The sequence below is a fragment of the Andrographis paniculata genome, unplaced genomic scaffold (genome assembly GCF_009805555.1).
Source record: "Andrographis paniculata isolate CXL003 unplaced genomic scaffold, ASM980555v1 Contig65END, whole genome shotgun sequence".
In the NCBI taxonomy this organism is placed as follows: domain Eukaryota; kingdom Viridiplantae; phylum Streptophyta; class Magnoliopsida; order Lamiales; family Acanthaceae; genus Andrographis; species Andrographis paniculata.
In genome coordinates this window covers 3,407,324-3,427,893 of record NW_026137601.1, presented here as the reverse complement: position 1 = coordinate 3,427,893, position 20,570 = coordinate 3,407,324, and the positions used below count along the sequence as shown (strand labels likewise).

At 36.3% G+C, this 20,570-nt stretch overlaps 4 protein-coding genes and 1 long non-coding RNA gene across 7 annotated transcripts; 2 read left to right on the top strand and 3 right to left on the bottom strand.

Annotated features, from left to right (window-relative positions):
* Window positions 1-2,996: 2,996 nt before the first annotated feature.
* On the top strand, window positions 2,997-5,108 carry LOC127262644 (uncharacterized). 3 transcript variants are annotated; one of them, XR_007841212.1, is made up of 4 exons: window positions 2,997-3,393; window positions 3,526-3,870; window positions 4,085-4,868; window positions 4,969-5,108. It is a non-coding gene; the product is annotated as an uncharacterized LOC127262644 (long non-coding RNA). The 3 variants fall into 3 exon arrangements; XR_007841213.1 differs by having other exon boundaries at window positions 4,085-4,893; window positions 4,969-5,092; XR_007841211.1 differs by having other exon boundaries at window positions 4,085-4,864; window positions 4,969-5,089.
* LOC127262643 (inactive protein RESTRICTED TEV MOVEMENT 2-like) lies at window positions 3,886-5,073 on the bottom strand. Its single transcript, XM_051291431.1, has 2 exons — window positions 4,926-5,073; window positions 3,886-4,835 (listed from the first exon to the last, which is right to left on the bottom strand). Exons 1-2 carry the CDS (start codon window positions 5,071-5,073, stop codon window positions 4,051-4,053), a joined length of 933 nt encoding a protein of 310 aa, XP_051147388.1. The 3' UTR covers window positions 3,886-4,050.
* Window positions 5,109-7,513: 2,405 nt separating the features above from the next.
* On the top strand, window positions 7,514-8,761 carry LOC127262504 (probable carboxylesterase 15). The gene has a single exon (XM_051291210.1). It carries the CDS (start codon window positions 7,544-7,546, stop codon window positions 8,558-8,560), a length of 1,017 nt encoding a protein of 338 aa, XP_051147167.1. The 5' UTR covers window positions 7,514-7,543; the 3' UTR covers window positions 8,561-8,761.
* A 4,347-nt stretch (window positions 8,762-13,108) lies between these two features.
* LOC127262673 (pentatricopeptide repeat-containing protein At3g18020) lies at window positions 13,109-15,972 on the bottom strand. The gene has a single exon (XM_051291474.1). It carries the CDS (start codon window positions 15,701-15,703, stop codon window positions 13,703-13,705), a length of 2,001 nt encoding a protein of 666 aa, XP_051147431.1. The 5' UTR covers window positions 15,704-15,972; the 3' UTR covers window positions 13,109-13,702.
* A 289-nt stretch (window positions 15,973-16,261) lies between these two features.
* LOC127262541 (eukaryotic translation initiation factor 3 subunit B-like) lies at window positions 16,262-20,004 on the bottom strand. Its single transcript, XM_051291266.1, has 11 exons — window positions 19,789-20,004; window positions 19,460-19,697; window positions 18,992-19,138; window positions 18,699-18,827; window positions 18,446-18,574; window positions 18,294-18,377; window positions 18,085-18,209; window positions 17,751-17,949; window positions 17,128-17,660; window positions 16,916-17,024; window positions 16,262-16,803 (listed from the first exon to the last, which is right to left on the bottom strand). Exons 1-11 carry the CDS (start codon window positions 19,908-19,910, stop codon window positions 16,471-16,473), a joined length of 2,148 nt encoding a protein of 715 aa, XP_051147223.1. The 5' UTR covers window positions 19,911-20,004; the 3' UTR covers window positions 16,262-16,470.
* Window positions 20,005-20,570: the final 566 nt, after the last annotated feature.

The following is a 20,570-nucleotide window of genomic DNA, read 5'->3' as shown; positions in this document are numbered from 1 at the left end:
TAATAAATCAACATTTAACTATTATCCTAAATTCAATACTTATTTACAACAAATGTCACTACCTTTCTACATTTTCTTTTCATTTTTTTTTAAATTTCTAATTTACTTTCCAAATATATATTCAACTACTTTTTTATTTTTATTATTTTTTAATAAAATATTTATTTTTCTTAATTTTCATGCCGGACCCAAATATTCTAACTTTTGCAAACGGAGAGAATAATATATACTATCTATATATCTATACTATATGTCGGTGTGATGTGTGTATACCAGTATATCACCTTGCCATGCACGGATGATTATATAGGATAATTTTTAATTTATATTTATATATTAAATAATGTTTTTTCAACCATAAAATTTTGATATGAAAATTGTCAAAATTAATTTATGAAAAAAAAAAAAACTATATGAAAGGTACGATGGTTTAATTAGTTAATAATAATGAATTATGATATTATTTTATTATATTTTTATATAAATAGTATTGTTATTAATTTTAAAATAAGAATGAATATATATGTATAAAAATAAATTTGAAATATGTGTTTAAATATTTTAAATATTATATCTCAATAAAATATATTCAATATAGATATCATTTAGTAGATAATAAAATTTAAATAATACAAGTAAATAAAAATATTTATTTATTTATCTATTTATAATTAAGATAAATTAATTTTATAAAAATAGTGAAATTTTAAATATAGATAAAAATATTTATTAATTAAAGTTTTGAGTGGGTCATGGATGTTATATATTATAAAATTAATTAAATTAATTTATATTTGTTAAATATGTATAAATTTAGTAAATTTTACCAAAACTAAAAACATACCAATTGAGGCCTACATATAAAAAAAATAAAAACATTGAAATGAGAAAAAAAATTAAATAATTATTCAAATTTAAAATTAATTTAACATATTTTTAAGAGTAAATTAATTTCAAATTTTAAATTCACTATTCACTTCTTACTTTCTTTCTTTCTTTTTTCCTTTTTTTTACCGAACAATCTAATCAATATTTATTTTTATATTATATTTAAATAAATTTGATATTTAAAGTTTTGGATATCATTTAATTGGTATTTATATTACATTAAATAATAATTTTATTTAAACTTTTATTATTTATAACGTAAATATATAATAAATTTTTAGGTTTTTTTTTTTGGTAAAAAATAAAATTTAAATTCAAATTTTCCTATTCACTAATTTTTTATTTCTAAAATATAAAATCAATTTTTTATTTTTTAAAATATTTTTGCTCTCCTTAATAATTTATTATTTTTTTATTTTGGTCCGTCTCATAATAAAATATCAATTTCTTTTTAGTAATTGTACTATCTACCTAACATTACAAATATCATTCAAATTTACAATATACAAATTATATTATCTTTATATCATACAATACCACTAAGTTTAATTTAGTCTTTTTACGTTTTATTTATATTTTATTCAAATATAATACTAATATTTTTAAAATTTCATATAAAAAGCAAATACAGACAAGTGGTTGTTTGGCTTCTGTTTTTTCTATATTACGTCTATTTTAAAAGTTGTATAATGTTATTATAAATAATATGTCGATTATATAGTTTTTGATGTCGTTTGAAATTTTTTCAATGAATATTAACATATTAGTGTATTACTGTGGAGTTATGATATGTTTTAATAAACAAAAATATATATATAGATATTGGGCAGATGGAGTAAGATTTTATCATTTAAAATTTCACTCTTTCGGGTAACCAGCGGCGGGTCCCACAATAAATAAAAAAATAAATATAAACAGTCAAATTAGCGTCGCTTGCACCGACGGAGGAAGCAGGATGGGCAGAGGTGCGAGAGGACGTCGTAGCAACGACGGCGCCGACGGCAGCGCGGAGTTCTTCAAAGTCTTTCTTCCTCACCGTTCGTCTGATCGACTTGTGAGGATCGCCGTTCTTAAACAATTAGTTTCTTATGTTTCTGACTCATCGATAGTACATATTATACTGCAAAACTCCGAGAGGGGTTTTCTCAATGACCAAGCTTTTCCTGTTAACTAACTCCCAGGCTGTCTCAGTCCTGTCGCCCTCTAATTTCACCATACACCGCGAGTATACAGTGCTTAAAAGCCATGCCCATGGATTTCTTGAATGTATGGAATTGAAGAAACTAGGGTTTTTGTTTGAGGCGGGAGAGCAATTGGCCCGTGATTCTGACAACGTTCACTGTGTTGAATTGTAATCTTGTTTTGAGGCACTACCATAAGCTTGTATCTACAGGGTTGAATTGTTTGTCCAGAAAATTTAGTAATTGACCCCCAATTCGATCATGAACATAAAATTCAAATAAAGACTGTGCAAACCTAGGTTCTGTTGAAATTGAATTAGGACAAGTTAGAAAAATAAAAAGTTTAGGTGGGTTAACCTATGGTAGCTGTTGTGCCAAAGAATATGTATACACTTGTTATGTTGTTATGCATTTTATTTCATAATATATGATAGTCACAGTTTTGCAAGTTTGATCTATTAATGAACTTTCATTGGCCTTTTGTGTGCTGAAAAAATCCATCTTTGCAGCTATTTAATCGAATCTTTTAACATGCTGTGTTGATTGATTTTGAGTAACTGGAGCAATCCTGATTCCTTTCTCAATGAGTTTGAATTCTGTCCTTTTGCAGCAAATCCCTCCAGATTTTGTCAAGAACTTCAGGAGAAAAATAAAGGAAAGAGTCATCCTGAAAGTGAAAAGTGGTCGAAAATGGTTCATAGAAGTTGAAAAAACTCGGAACGGAGTGTTCCTTACAAATGGATGGCAAAGCTTTGTTAGTGATCACTGCTTGAGACATGGGGAATTCTTGGTGTTTACACATGTGGGACCCTATACATTTATGGTCAAAGTATTCAGCCGAGGTGGATGCAAGATTGAACCTCTTCCCGCAAAGGAGATTCCCGTGACTATAAAAGTCGAAAAGGTTAAAGAGGAGATGGACTAGGAAAAGCCTCTTTGTAGTAGCTAGTGAAGGAACAAGAAGAAATTTTTGTGTCACTCAGTTTTAGGTGTTTTTGACTAATCTGAATAGCTAATGGTAGAAAATGAAAATGTATATATAATGTTGCAGATGTTTCTTAACAATGGGTAATGTCGGAATGCATATTATTTTCATTGCCAAGCAACCGTGGCCGTCATTTTACTGAAGCTGTTTATATTTACTTTGATCTGTAGCAACATGCTGCAATATATGCCTTTCAAAAAGGAATTACTAATGCAAAGAAATCCGTTCTGTTAACAATTCCATATGATTCCAGTGCGAAGACAGGCAGACACTCTACCTGCTGGACTATCAGCCAGAAGAACTCGTCTCGGAGGATTTGAGTACTGCATCCCGAGAAAGGTACAATACCTTACTAATTCCACCCAACTATGGACATGTTCTGTTCCTGAGGTTGATTGTTTGAACTACCTAGTAAGAGTAGGGTATTCATAGTTTCTCTGATAACATGATAACTTTCTTTCCCTGTTTCAGGAAACTTTGAGGACAACAAAGTTATTTGAGGCTGTTTACATCCCCCTAGAGAGAATAGATTACTGAACAAGCAGAGGTTAAGTGGTTCTCATTGTTAGTCGGATTGACATTTGCTATTCTGGCGTTTATGAAGCGACTCTAACGAAAATACAAATAATTGCTGTATCGCAAGCGTAAAATGGGCTTTGTTGGTGTTTTTGAAGAAATTAAGCAGTCCCTCAATAACTGCACATGATGAGACCATCTGCTGAAAATTTGTTAGGCTTGACACTAATTTGTTCCGCATTTGGAAGATGCCGCAGTTGAGTTATGGCAGCGATTGATTGCCCAGGGAAACAAGCAAAGGTATATTCCAAATCTGTGATGTGTGATTGTTTTTGTTATTTATGTATGTGCTTTGGCTTTGTAATGATCTCTGAGACATATGTGTTGTTATTGGATATTGCCTGTTTAGTGGATGAACTTTTAGCTTTCATTCATACATACTTGTGCACAAGTGAATGTAAATATACATTTCTTAAGGACCTACTTTTGATCCTTCCCTGATGTAAACTTATAGGTTGCATAAGCAGTGATTGCCATGACAACAAGCACTGCAACACCCATGTTTACGAGTAATTTTCTATCTTCATTTAACTCGCTGAGTCCTTGCACTGCTTTCTTGTATTTCTCCACTGTTAAAAAATTGTGATCAGCATGGCCTTTTGAATGAAGGGTTTGTTTTTCTTTTAAATCTCTGTTGTTTTCCGATGTTTTAGAGGTCTGCGGATCGCTCCTTATTTTCTCCTTCACAGTGGTCTCGCCCGCGGGTAATTCTTTATTTGTTTCTGAACTGTCATTCTTTTCCAGCTTCTTTGTTGCATCATTGGTTTGCTTTGGTGCTATGTGTGTTTCTCTTAATTTGTTGCTTTCTTGAGGAAGTACTTGCCCGACATTTCTAAATGGACTACTGCTCCTTGCATCTCTTGAATCATCCGGCTGGCCCTGTGTTGTTCTGAGATCAGCTGTTTTGTTTACTGCAGGTGGAGATTCATCTCGACCCTTTTGAGGAGTGGGCTGTTTTGGAGCTTCGGCTACGGCAGCTTTGGGAGGATGAACGTCGTGAGTCATGTCCGCACTTGTCTTCTTGACAGTGATGGTAAGAATCCCACCCTGGAACTTGGCACGGACTGAATTCATGTCACTGCCTCTAGGAACCTCATAGTCCTCGAGGAAACGGTTCCATTTATTGCCAGCTACCAGACGTTCCCCGCGAACCCTGATAACATCCCGGCCCTCTGTCGAGACCCTGAGCTGCTCCTTGGCGAATCCTAGCAGAAAAATTTCAGATTGTTGATCAGTAGGTACACTTACACCCTTCTGTTACAGGTAGACTGAATTGAAAACCGAGTTATAAGCACCAGGGAGATAGATATTGAGGATATTCGATTCACTGTCTTGCAGCCACTCTGATGTAGGCTTAAAATCTTCGAAGACGGGCCAAACTCCGCCACCGGCCGGAGGCGTTGCAGCACCTCCACCACCACCACCGCCTCTCCTGGTTGCCATGGTATGTTATGTGTTCTTCTCTCCCTTGAATTGAATAGTTAGATGGTGTTATATAAATTGTGTATTTTGAGAAAATGGTATTATATATATATATATATGTGTGTGTGTGGGAATGGATGTTGAGTTCCTTCAATGAAGAGGGGATGATGATTCCAATTTAATTGCTTGGAGTTGGAGTATTGGGGAATTGTTGTGATTTAGGGTTTAGGGTTATCTGGGGGATGGATGGATAATGTGTTTGTAGGTATTAGGAATGAGTCCTTTGTTTGCCCTATACTGTACGTTGCCGACGCACTACTTTACTTCAATACCTGAGGGGTGTTTTTGGACATATATTCCTGTTTGCGAAATGTGAAAATGGAAGAAAATATTTGACAGGCTAAAATACGACTGTTGTGGGATAAAAGAATTGAAGTGCCTCTCCTACGAATAGCACGGTTCGGTTATTTGCAAATATGCAGGTATTTGATAATCGAACCGAAACAAACAAATACCCGAAACCGCGAACCGTATTCGAACCGAAAATTTCGGTTAACCGAAAATATTTGTAGTATTTGCAAATAATTTGAATCGAACCAAAATTAAAAAAAAATATATATAAAAAAATTAAAATTCTAATTAAATAAAAAATATTGCAAATATTTCAAATATTCGAACCGAAATCGAATTGTATATAATTATTAATATAAATTTTAAAATATAATATTATAAATACGTAAATATATTCGGTTATGAAAAATCGAAACTGAACTGAACAAATATCAAATATGCAGAATTTGTATTCGAATTGAAATTGCTCGGTTAACCAAAAATTCGATTCGATTCAGTTCAACGATTCGACGATTCGGTGCGGTTGTTTTAAATATTTCATACTTTCAAAATTGCGTGCTCATGATTTCATAATTTCTGTGTTTTATTTAACAGTGTTTGACCTACATAATGTTTATTTCTAAACACTTAAAATTATAAATATATTTATTCATCTTGTATTTAATATTTTTGAACAGTAAAAAGAAAAACACCTCTTACAATTAAAGATAAAAAACTAATTTTGAGTTTATTTACAGTTCCATGAGTTTAACTATAAGAATAATGACTATATTAGTAATTTAAAGAGTTTAAAAATGAATATTAGTTTGGGCGCATCCATAAAAAAATTATAAGGAAATTTGACGTAATTTTGGAAGTACGAATTTTGTGCAATTTTGTCTAAATCTTAATAAGGAAAGTGTGTTAATAAATAATAAGGTATTTTATTAATAATAATACTCGATGCTTTTATGTTTGATAGGTGAGTATATCATACCTAAATCTTAATAAGAAATGTGTCAATAAATAATAAGGTATTTTATTAATAACAATACTAAACAAATTTATATTTGGTGGATGAGTATGCCACACTTAAATCATAATAAGGAATATGTTAATAAATAAAAAGGTATCTTATTAACAATAATATGACTCATTTTTTTCTTTTTTGTGCTGTCTTATAAATATTTTTATATTTTAAGTAAATTTATTCATCATAAACATGTCTAATAAATATAAATCAATTTAATTAAATTTATAACTTCTTACACATACAGATTACTCAAAACCCAATTATTTTTTAATCTCTATCCTTAATAAACAATATATATATATATTTAAAAATTCTCATTTTTATAAAATTAGTTCTAAAGTAATTATAAAAAAAATACAATATATATTTTTATTTATTTGTATTATATAAATTTTTATTATCTAAAAATGACATTCATATTGCATAAATATAGAGATATAATCCTAAAGATATTTAAAATACCAACAACACTACTCATATAAAAAAATAATATCATAATTAATTATTAATAATTTACTAATCTACCTTATCTAAAAATGCAGTATTCCTAACAAAAGGACGGGATAAATTTATATTTTGTGGGTGACTATACAACACCGAAATCATAAAAAGAAATGTGTTAATAAATAAAAAGATATTTTAATAATAATAATGCTAAATAAATATGTATTTGGTGGGTGAATATGCAATACCTAAATTATACTAAGGAATGTGATAATAAATAAAAAATACCTTATTAATAATGATACTAAAAACAATTATATTTGATGAGTAACGCCTAAATCGGAATGTGTTAATAGTCAAAAGATATTTTATTAATAATAATTGTAAACAAATTTATATTTGGTGGGTGAATATGCCTAAATTATAATAAGGAATGTGTTAATAAATAATATTACTTAACAAATTATATTTGGTGTGTGAGTATGTCACGCCTAGACCTTAATAAGGAATGTAATAATTAACAAATACAGATTTTTTTTCTTTAGTTTCTATTTATGTTTAATTTAAATTTAAATAAAATTTTATACGTTAAATTAAAATCCTATGCTATAAATACCCTATGTTCATTTTCATATGTGATCAAAGAAATCAAAATTAAAACTTTGAAATATAATTTCTTCTTCAATGGCGCCGGAAAAGAAGATCGTAGAAAATATCGCCAATTGGATAACGCTATTTGACGACGGCTCCGTCGACCGGACTTGGACGGGGCCGCCGGAGGCCATTCCCAATTTAACCCCCGTGCCGCCGCACCAACATTTTGTCGACGGCGTTGCCGCCATCGACGTCGTCGCCGACGACGGCGCCGCCGCACTGAAACTCCGGATATACCTGCCGGAGACGGCGGAGCGCGACGGCAGCGCGGAAAAGCTGCCGGTGCTCCTCCACTTCCACGGCGGAGGTTTCTGCATCAGCCAGACGGACTGGCGAATGTACTACTCAATGTACACGGCGGTGGCGCGCGCCACCGGCGCGGTGGTGGTCTCCCCCTACCTCCGCCGCGCGCCGGAGCACCGCCTCCCGGCGCCGTGCGACGACGGGTTCGCCGCTCTGAAGTGGCTCCGCTCCGTCGCCGCCGGCGAGCGCCGCCAGCCGTGGCTGGACCGCCACGCGGATTTCAACCGGGTTTTCCTCATCGGAGACAGCTCCGGCGCGTGTGTCGTCCACCAAGTGGCGGCGCGTGCGGCGTCGGAAAATCTCGCGCCGCTGCGACTCGCCGGCGCGATTCCGATCCACCCCGGATTCGTCCGCGAGCGGCGGAGCAAATCGGAGACGGAGATGCCGGCGTCGCCGATGCTGTCGGTGGAAATGATCGACAAGATGCTGGCGCTGGCGCTGCCGGAGGGCGCCACGAAGGACCATCCGATAACTTGTCCGATGGGAGAGGCGGCGCCGGCGGTGGAGGAGCTGAATTTGCCGCCGTACCTGTGCTGCGTGGGGGAGATGGATCTGATGAGGGAGACGCAGTTGGAGTTTTACGAGGCGATGAAGAGGGGGAAGAAGGAGGTGGAGCTTCTGATGAGCTCCGGCGTGGGGCATTGCTTCTACCTGAACAAGACGGCGGTGGAGAGCCGCCCGGAGATGGCGGAGGAGTACCGGAAGCTCATTCAGGGGATTGCGCTCTTCGTCAAGAACCATTGACTTTTTTTTATCTGAGTTGACTTTCGTTTCATTTACTCTCTCTCTCTCTCTCGTTCGTTTTTCAATTATTGCTGGTTAGTTATTATTATTATTATTATTATTATTTTTTATCTGTCATCATTTTCGGAATGTGTTTCGTTGACTCTAGTGATTGATTAAGTTGGGTGTGTTTGTTTGTTTTGAGAAAGAGATTGAAATGTCATTCCCTAATTTTCATCTTAAAAATATACTTATTAAAGTATTTGTTTTAATTTATACTATCAAATTAAAAATGTCAAAAAGATAATTAATTTTTTATTTAAATATTACTGTTTGTATCATTTGATTTAATTTCTCTTTAAAGAATAATATCTCCGTGTACAAAAAATAAAAAGCACGACCTAAGTCTTGTCTTTCTCTCTAATACTATAGTAATCATTGTGCAGTTTTCTATTTAAAAAGCATGTGTCAGATAACACATAAACAAAATCAGACAATTTACTACATTAATTAATATATGCTCTAAAATGATTCCAACCTACCTAGAAAAACTTCAACAAAATTACAAAGAAAATAAAAGTAATTTTTGTAGACTGGAAGAGTTCAGAAATGCAGGAAAGGAAACAATAGATATACAAAGCATTGACAACTCTTATTACCATTTTGTATATTAAAGAGAGCTAAAATGTATATATTACTCTGTCATTGATTTCCGTATTTATATAGAGGGAGCTTAACAAACTAACCAACACTTTATGTACACCACTAATCCATGGCCCACAAGCTATAACATAATTTTGGTGCGAATAACAGATTAGCAATCTAATATGTAGCACTATTATTATGTTGCTCTCAATTATCTTCACTGATTACCCCTCTCCCTCAAGGGCAACTTGGATAAGGTAACCCAAGTTTAGCTTTACACAAGTATAACGAAAACCAATAGGTGTAAGAGGCTTTGTGAAGGCATCAACAAGTTGTTCAGAAGAGTGGACATAAATGAGATTAATGAATAAGTATAGCATTGACGAATAGTCAATGTCAATGTGTTTGGTGCGCGTTCATGGTGGACAGGATTTTGCACAATATGGATAGGGGTTTAATTATCACAATAGAGAGAGAGGGGAAGGGGGGAGAGAGATAAAGGGCCATTAAGATCACGAAGCAAGTAGGAAAACCAAAGCAATTTTGAAACAGTCGTAGCCAAAGCTCTATACTACAGTCTCTGTGGATGAACAAGCTATGGTGGGTTGAATTTTGGTCTTCTATGAAATAAGACATGGCCCAAGGAAGATACGAAAACCAATAAAAAAATTTATGATTTTCATGCAATACGTCAGTTTGCATCAAAGAAAACAATCAATAAAATGTCACTAGTGGCTAGAAAGAATAGTTGCAAGTGCTTAGTTCCATTCAAGTATTTGAGCACGCACTATGGACATGCCATGATTTGAGTGAGTTGTTGAACAGAATAACAGATATTCGACTGAGTCATCATTAAGTATAAGAGTCTATCAACAATTCTTCGATATTCTACTGGATTGTTTAGGGCTTTGTCTGTGCTGCTTTGAAGCTTAGACCCTGCCACAAAAAGTGCAGAGCATGAATTGGAAGCTTGCATACCAGAATCAATAAAAATATCCTCAATGAAACGTTATTGTAGACTCGATCTGTATACCATGGAATAAATCAACATGTTCATGATCCTTGATAGTGAATTCTTTATGCAGGAACTGTTTCATTTCCATTATAAGTAATGAATTTGTTCCTATGAGGAAATGTCATCAACATAGAACATAAGGATGACAAAATAATTCGTCTTGGTACATGTTAAAAGACAATGATCATGATAAGATACCATAAATCCAAACTCCAAAATCCTTTATGAAAACCTTTTATACCTCTATCGGAGAGCCTGCTTTAGCCGATAGATAGATTTATGCAACTTACAAACTTGATTGGATGGAATGTTGTTGCCTTGAGGAGGAACTATGTATACCTTTATCCAAATAGCCATGAAGAAATGCATTTTTAAAGAAGCAAGTGCAAGAATTATTTTAATTTTCATTGTCTTAGCAACTAGAGCAAAGGATTATGTATAATCTTTTCCTGGACATGCAAATAAATTTTGGCAACTAATCTGGCTTTATAGCGTTGCACACTTCCATCAACATTCCTCTTGAGACGATACATCTACTTACATGAGATAGACTAAACACCACTGGGTAAAAAAGTGACTGTGAGTTTTCCTACGTGGCATTTTTTCAAGAGAAGTCGCCATTGGGCTTGAGCATAGGATGTAGGTTTCTAATCACTGACGGCGGAAACACTATGCCACAGAAACATAGATGATAAGTTCTTGTGATGAGGTATGGAGGCATGACAAATGTAGCCTTGCATCCAAGCAGGTTTTTTTTTTTTTTTTTGGGCGCTTAAGGAGGACATAGGGATTGATGTTGGGTTCAGAACTGGATGAAGGTGATGGAGAATTGTCAGGGAGTGGATCAGGCAGACGACAAGGTGAGAAAAAAGCTTCAGAGAAAACAATCAATAAAATGTCACCAATGACTAGAAAGAATAGTTGCAATTAATGTCATTATTTGTTAAGTAGATATTCTTTTAGACCATCATTTTAAAATATCAAATTATTCTAATTCATTTTTACCATATTCAAAGGTAGATGTTAAATATGTTTCTAATTCTAAAAATGTGTTTGAAATTTCTTTAGAATGTTTACGTCCTATTACATTATAAAAATCATAAAAGAGTGAAAGTTGTGAAGGTTGAGATAAACTATCACTACAAGAAACACTAGAATTAGTATCTATATTTTGACAGTTCTACAAGCACCAAATTGTTGTTTATATTCTCTAAAAATATGCATTAAAAGTTGTGTTACTTCATATGCAATTGAAGTAGGGTTAGAAGTTTCATTATTTTTTTCAAGAAATAATGAGTCGTAATAATATGTTAACAATTGTTCTAATCCATCTAATCTTACTCTAGGATCAAGTATTTTAGCAACTAAAAATATATCAGGTAAATATAAAAAGTATTTATACCATTTAAGTTTCATAGAAGCAATAGCATTTTGAAGCAAATAATTTGAAGGAGATCCCTTTAATATCGAAACAATTTTAACACAATGATTTATAGCCAAATTAGAAGTATGATAATAAATATTAGATAATTCAATAGGAGCATCGTAAAAATCTTGTAATATTTCACACAAATTTGAGCATGAATCCCATTGTTGTGAAAATAAAGTAAAGCCACATTCACATGCTTCTCGTGAAAAAAAATCACATAGTGCATCTCTATATTCATATGAACCACATAGCATTCTATAAATAGAATTCTATCGAGCTTGATAATGTTTTGGGTTTGTAAATTATTTTGTCTACAATATCTTTTTTATCGTTTTAATAATGAGGCGTGTCTTACTAAATAATAAATTGTTTGTTTAGTAGTATGTACATGTTCTTTTCCAAACAATATAAACCATCTTGAACACATAAATTTAAAATATAACCAGTTACCACCAATTGATGATTGACATAATTCAATGAGAGAATTTGAACTAACAATGTTAGCACTTGCATTATTAAATGAAATTGAAAAAAATAATAATAAAATGGTAAGTAAATTATATTTTTGCAAAATATATCGTATCTTGTGAGAAATATTTGTTGCGGTGTGTTCTACATTAAATTCTCTATATGCAATTAAACGTTTTTGTAAAGTGCATGAATTATCAATTCAATGACTCGTAATGTTCATATAATGATATTCTTGCCAATGATCACTCCAAACATCCGAACATATAGAAACTTTATTTTGGAAATTATTAAACATATTAATTAATTATAAATTTCATTCACCAACCATTATATCAATATCATGGGTGAGTGTTGAGGGGTAAATTCTTCTAGCAGAAGGATTTTACGCAAGCATTAGTAACCCATTTTTCATAACGTAAATCATTTGCAAATTTAAAAGAAAGATGTTTAGAACAAACTAACTTAGCTAATTCTCTTCTAGCATTAATGTCACTAGGGTACTTATCTCATCTCCAATTTTGAAAGTGGAAGATGGAATTAGTCCTCGAATTTGTGTTTGTGATGAAGTTATTCTAATTTTAAAAGGGTATTTCTTCTCGACATGGAGTGTAAATATTTTATATTCTCCTTTTTTTTGTAATTATAAACTTTAGAACAATAATTATAAATAACTTGAAAGAAATTACTTATTTCGTTTGCTTTCTTGGTCCAATGTGAACCAGCGGTTGCTTGACCTTTGTCATTTCCTCTAGATATAGACGATAATATTTTTCTATTACAAAATTAATTTTGAATGGATATTAAAATATATAAATAATGTAATTATGTAATGAAGTAAATGATACAAATAAATAAAAATTCAACTAATAACTATTAGCTAAAATAAAATACTAAAGAACAGAGTAAAATGCAAAAATATTACTATAAACTTAACACTTGAAGATTAAATGATTGTGAGTGAGACATAGATGGAGTGAGACTTAGAGAGATAAGAACGTAGAATTTATCCATCTATTTATACACCCATCAATAAATTACATCCGCTCTTTTACCAAAACGTACATTAAATCTTCACTGTTAATTTCAAGTTTTAAAACAAAAAAATCACCCAAACCGGTAGTTCGAACCGAAACCGCCGGTTTGAACCAACGGTTTACAATTTGGCTCAATCACAAACCGAAACCGAACGGTTGGAATGACAGTTTAAGTTCGGTTTGAGCCCGATTTCAATTCAAACCGAAGACCGGCGGTTCTGAACCAAATGACCAAGTCTAGCGCCGGCTTCAACAATTTGGAGCTTGAGTTTGAGTTTTACAAGCCGAGCTCGTACTACCGTTTTAGATCGAATCCTTGTCGAATCGAGCCGCGCCAATACGATAACATTTTCATGTTAAAGCTCAAACAACACATACTCAAGCTTACTCGGATCGCTCTTCACGGCAACCCACCCGGTAGTAAAACTCCAGCTCTGGCCTCTTTTTACAAACTCTTATATTTTATTATAACGTGAAAATCCGCGGCTATTACTTTTTGAATATATCTTAACCGTTGGACGACAACAGATCGTTAACTCGCATATATTTTTCGATACAGTCCCCTCACATCACACACCGTCATTCAACTTATTCAATATTCGCCATGTTACGCCATCCGGCATAACGCCGTTGCGCTTCATTTCCCCAACAATCTCATACGCTTCTCTCTTGAATCCCACCCTGCAAGCGTAGTCGAGAACCACGTTGTAGTTCACATTGTTGAGCGAAGTGCCGCAGTTGGCCAGTTCGTACAGAAAATCGCAGGCCTCGATGAACTTGTCCGAGAAGCACAGCCCCTTGAGCATTGCCGAGTAGACAAAGTTGTCGTGAACACCCGAGGGCCACACCGTATCCTTCCACAACTTCTTCGCATCATCGACCCTATCCAACTTGCACAACCCCTCGATCATAATCGTATTTGTCACACAATCCGCACACACTCTGTTGCCAGCCATGTCTCCAAAAACTTCCATAGCTTCATTCGCTCGCCCGAGTTTAAACAATCCGGATAATAAAGTATTGTACGTCACGACCCCGGGCGAAAATCCTTTCCGGGGCATGACATTTTTTACGACGACAACGGCTTCATCCGCCCTACCTGCATTTAAGAGCCCGCCAACAATCGTGCCGTAGGTAACCTCGTCCGGCCCACAAAACTTCCCCTGATCCATATCATCCAACACCTGCAAAGCCTCGTCGACTCTCCCCATTCGACAAAGCCCTTTGATTACGGTATTGAGCGTAACAATATCCGGCTGGCAGTGCGCCTGGAACATCGACACGAGCACATTTAGAAGTGCGGTAGGATCGTTCACATAACAAAGCGCCCGCAAATATATATTATATATTCTTGTCCTATCCGCGCCGTCCTTACTCAACATCAAGTCTAGAACTCCCTTCGCTTTCGCCATATCGTATTCCCTACAGAGACCTTCAACCAAGATTGTATATGTATACAGAGAAGGATAGAACCCGATCTGCATTCCTTCTTCCAGCATTTGGTATGCTCTAAATACATCGCTATCATTGCATAAGCCGTGCACGATCGAATTATACGAAACCAAGCTTGGAATTAAACCCGCGCCTCTCATTATATAGACGATCCGCGCAGCGGCGTTGTACCTCTGGAACCTACAAAACGCATCGACCATTTGCGCATAAGCGAATTCTTTGCGAACATGCTCGCCTTGCGGCGTATCTTCTGCGATCTTAAACACCTCGTGGAACAATCCTTCCCTGCACAAACATTCGATTACATGGCAGAAAGCAGCATTGTTAAGTTGCTCGATGTCGCCATTGTTGTTGTTGCCGCCGGTATTGCTGCTTCTCATGACTTCCCAAATTTTGTCCATCAAGATCTTTCCTCTCTGAAAATCCCTGTTTCTGAAAACTCCATGGATTAAAGCACTGTAAGTAAGCGCATTGGCATGAATTCCATCCTCAGACATTTCGTCGAACACCTTGTCTGCAGCTGCCACATCGCCATTTCTGCAGTAGCCATTGATGAGAGTGGTGTAGGTCACAACGTTTGGAGAATGGCCTCTGATCATCATATGATAGAGCAGCAAATGCGCGGCTTCCATCCTCCCAATCTTACAGAATCCGTCGATCAATCGGTTGTAATTCTCCAAACAAGGCACGAAGCCTGGCTTCTCGGAAACCATGGAGTTCATCAAGCGCAGTGTGGCGGAGACGTCGCGGCCGTCGAGGAGGCGCGCGATGAGGACGTTGCAGGTGCGCTCGTCGGGAGCGTTTTGAGAAGACACGAAGAGGAGCAATCGATTGTGCGCGTCGAGGAACCGGCCAGCGTCGCAGAGAGCGTGGATGATGCTGCTGATGTTGAGGGAATCGGGGCGGAAGCCGCGGAGGCGGAGGCGGTGGAGGAGATGGAGTGCGGCGTCGGCGTCGCGGTCGAGGGTGCAGAGTTTGTGGATCCGTCTCGTCCAATGCGCCGCGTCGGTTATGTCGATGGATTCGAGGTTGGCGTTGTTCGGCGGTAGGGTTGATGGGAAGGCAGCGAGCGTTGTGAAGCTGAGGCGCCATGGCAGGTGCGTTCGTGAAAGCCACATCGAAATCGAAGTTGATTTTGATATGCCGTAGTGACATCATAATAACTTGTTATTTGAGGCATTGTTCTTGCGCCGCCACATGGATTTCGAGGAAGATGATTCTCTCCATCGCCATTGTTATTCAGCGGCACAGGTTGTTTATTGAGGAGGAAAGGTTTAGTTACAACCATGAATTGAATTTCATGTACCAAACCAAATCATCTCATCTCATCGTTTTGGAGAAATCTTTGCATCGATCCAAACCTAATTTACAATAAAGAGATGGAAGAAAATAAAATTTGCAAAGTTGACTGCAATTTGAAGTTAAAGAGGGTGATCGTACGTGTTAGTTTTGGCTCTAGTTAGATGACTACACATTTCTTGGATAATACACTCCCTACATTTCAAAACACTACGGCCTGATTTGCAGGGTATTAAGTTCGACCGAAAATTTATTCAGTGCACATTTTCGTGGGACGGTCACGAATTCCCACGTCATCCAAAAAAAATAATAAATAAAATTCACTTCCTAGAAACAAAGCAAAATTATATGCAACAATATTAATAATTTCATAGAGGAGATTAAAGCAAATTATTTCTTTAAAAACCACAACACCAGAATTCATTATGATTTCATCTAATAGATCAAAACTATCTTAAAAACTATTGCAATTCACTGTAACACAAGGCACCATCACATTGGCAAACTGCCAACTTCAGCCAAAATCTGTACAAAATAAAATAAAAACAACTACAATCTATCTCTTCTCAAGTTTAAAGGAAGGATCTCAGTCGAAAGAAATGACCTCTTCAGAAACATCCAATATTTCCTCGACTTCGACTTCTTTAGCCTCATACTCTTCTTCTTCATCACTGGCTTCCCCATCGCGCAGCTTCTGCCTGTCCAGTGTTTCTTCTTCATTTAGCCGTTTCCATTCGCTCAGCCACCTATCCCACTCTTCCTTCAGCATTCTCCTCCTCTCGCGCTCCTGCTCACTTAGCTGCAGAGATACATCCTGATCCTCTGCCTCGTATTTCTTGCTGTATTTCTTGAGGTTTTTGGCAATCTCTTCCTCTTTCTCGGAAGTCAAGAAAGATGGGGGCCTTGGCCGCCACAAGAACTGCAGTGAAGCAACCATAATGTATGTCACGGACAAGAACATCAATGTAAAATATAGTCGGCCATCACTCAATAGAACAGACTCGATTGCTCAGAAGAATCAAATATCTTACTTGGAAGAAATGATCCTTGAGTATCCTGTACAGCTGTTTTCCATTGAATGACCAGACACAGAATCCATTTTCCATCTCATGCACGGACGTAACTGCAGTCACAACGTACCTATACAGACAAAAATACCATGTCAAAGATGAGAAAATCCACTGCATATGACAGCAAGAATGTTATTCCAAAACCATAAGAATCTTAGTGTTATGGGTGATACCTTCCAGTTGGATCCCACTCAACATCTGTCGCCATGAAATGTTCGGTTTGTGCCATGGTCTCAAGCTCATCAACATTATAGAATTCTAACTGCCCATTAAAACCTTTTAACCCAGCCAGTATAATAAAGCGGCCACCTGGTGACCAGAAAAGAGCATTTGCCTGCTTTCCCTTGAGAGTGGCGAGCTTTGAAACCCGACCAGTATGGGTTCCACTGCGCATTGAGTAGAAGCTCACATCAGGCTTTGGGTTATCACCATGGATCACTGCAAATCTGTGACCTTTGGGCTCCCAAGCGAAAGCAATGATCTTATCATTCTTATTTTCAAGTTCCAGAACCTCAATAGGTATGTCCCGTTCTTTGATTCTGAAAAGCTCAAAGCCAGTATAAGTGCTCTTCTTGGTTTTTGTATAACGATCTACTTTAACAGCCAGGTAATCCCCATTGCTTTGCCAATACATCTTACAATCACTAACACTGAAGAGATTCTTTTGTCTCAACTCTTTTTTGCTCGGTATTTGCACAAGACTCACCTGGTAATAACATCAAGAAAGGTAAGGGGAATAATTAATTTCCATTTTAGCATAAGCATCAAGTAGTTAAGCAGGAATTTGTGAGTTCACCCTAGCAGGTTGATTTCCTCCACCGAGTTCAGGAGCATACAGTGCTAGAATGGGATCAGTAGGTGACCAACTGAAGTCCACAACGTTTTCAACCTTGATGGACTTCTTATCAATAAGGGTAAATGTTTCAGTTTCATAAACAGAAACAGTATTTTTCCCTATTCGAGCAAAGTACTTGTCTTCTCTTCCACCTCCCCACCTGTAAAAAAAAACACTTGTGATACATTAGAAACAGCCCTGATCTAACACCAAAGAATGTGCCAGTGGGTTGTCAATCGTCTCACATATAAACAAGTGGGGATAGGACAATATCAAACTGATTTTTACTAATCACCTGAAAACAGGCCAAGACACTCCACTAACACCACCAGTTCCTCCAATAGCAAAGTCATCAGCACTCCCCTTGAAATCTCGCATAACTTTTCCAGTTCTCACATCAAAAATGTTGATCACAACCCTCTGTGAAGAGCGAAGACACTCTATTTTATGACATGATCAAAGTAGGGGTGTGCAGCATTTCAAGAACTAATCAAGAATATTTACATGTGTATCACGAGGGTTGCTGGGTTCATGGCTGCTGTAAGTCACCAGATATGTCTCTCCAGGAGAGAAATCAATCAATTTCACCTGCAAACCAAACCATTAATACTCAAGGCCATAAAATAGATAAAGTCCTAACCCTAAACTCTAATGACCTGAGGATGAGCACATCGCATCAGACGGTTGAAAGTGGTCGCTCCACCCCAGACGGCGGCACCCTGCCTATGCACTGTAGCCAAGTACGTTCCTAATGGTGACCACTGCACAAAACTCTCTGTCCAGGACTGCAACAGGCATAAAGAAAGCACAAGGGCGTATCTAGCATCATTTTGAGTCAATTTACATGGCAACGAACAATGCTTATACAAACAGTCCTTTAAAATGCGCACACAGCACAGAACCACTTACAGATCTTTTATAAACAAGCTCAGGCTTAGCATGCCTTGCATCATTCCACATAACCTCAGTGTCTGAACCTGCACGAATCACAAACTGATCCCTCGCTTTTTCATCAGTGAGCCACTTTTGCAGATTTTCCTGTATAGCCAAGCCATTAGTAAAAAGGAAAAAAAAATGTGCGATCAAATCAATAAATTTTCTGGAAAGAGAGACAGAAATCTCTCCCACAGATTAGGATGCCATATAGTCGGACATGTGCTTGTTAACGAGCAAATGAGAAAAAGGAGAGGAAGATAACTAACCCCTGGAGCGTAAGGCTTGGTTTCTGGAGGTGCCCACTCCTCTGGGACTCTCATGAACTTATCAATGTCATCAAACATATTAACAGAAAAATTGTGCTTTCGATCCAGTTTGTACCCATGAGTCTTTTCTTTAGCCAATTCAGCTTCCTATGCAGAATCCAAAAGTGGAAGTAGCATTAAATAACCATCCTATAGGGTTGCTGCTGCAGCAGCCGCTAGTACAATAATAAAAATCATCATCAACAAAGAGACCAAATGCTTTCAAACTTCAGTCCACTAAAAGAACATCTAAACGAGATTCCAATTAAACAGGAATCTCGTGTTGATACAACACTCAGATCAGTAAGAATTACATCAGAGAAATCAAAACCTAGAGATTGGTAGAAGGTAGAGAGCAATGTGCAGTAAATCTTCCAGTGTAAGAAACCAGCAGTTAAGGAACTTGAAGACAATTAACCATGTTGTCACCTGAGGGGTGTTGTATTCGATGAAGCAATAGCCTAGTGTTTCCCCAGTGTCGGGTGCGACGGGCATCCAGAGACCATTCTCCTTGATTACACCCATCTGACTGTAGATTTTCCTGATTACTCCGTCCAGTTTCTCGAACTTATCTTTTGTCACCACTGGCAAATTGTCCACCACAATTATATTTCCAAAACCCTCCTCGAACTCCAGTGGCTCCCCCTCCTTCAAATCCTCGTCATCGCTGTACGTAAATTATCAACAGAGATGAAAAAACAAGCAATAGGTCTAACATCAAACATGTGGAAATCTAATCGTCGATGTCGATGGGTTACCTAATTATGCCAAAATCTTCGCCTGGAGGGAGACGAATTGAATCGAGATCAATAGATGCTACATCAACATCCAAACGCGAAGCAAAGTCCCGTATGTCCTCCATTGTCATCGTGAGCGCCATGGCTGGCGGCTATCGCTGCACTGCCAAGGAACACGAACGAGGGAGGGGAGGAGCAGTGCTGGCTTCTGCGATATTGAGAAAATACGGAGATATGAGAACGATGGTTGAGATTGTAAATTGAGAAAACTAAACCTAAGCCTAGGGTTTCGAGGAAAGGATCAAGTGGGCTGGGCCCGTTGGGCTGCTGTATTAGTTATATATATATATATTACTAATATATTATCAATTCACATAGGGTGTGTTTGTTTGGAGATTTCCCCCCAAATGAATTATTCATTCAATTTATTTTTTTTCAAAAAATCAAATTTATTTTTTATTTTTTATATTATACTAAAAAATCAATTTTACATTCAAAATATCACGTCAACAAATATTTATATCACATCGTACCATTATTTAAATTCAAAATTTTTACTGTTTAAATCTTAACTCGAAATCCAAACCCCCAATCAAATACACCTGTAAAAAATAATAAAAACACAGTGGATGCGATTTTTTGGCATTAGTTTGAAAATTTTAGTTTGACTTTGGTTTGGATTTTAATTTTTTTTTTTTTATGTTTTTTTTTGTAATTTTGAAAAATTACATTTTTATGTGTATTGATTAGATAGATAAAGTATGTTTTGTTTAAGTTTGAGATTTTTAATGTGTATCATTAGA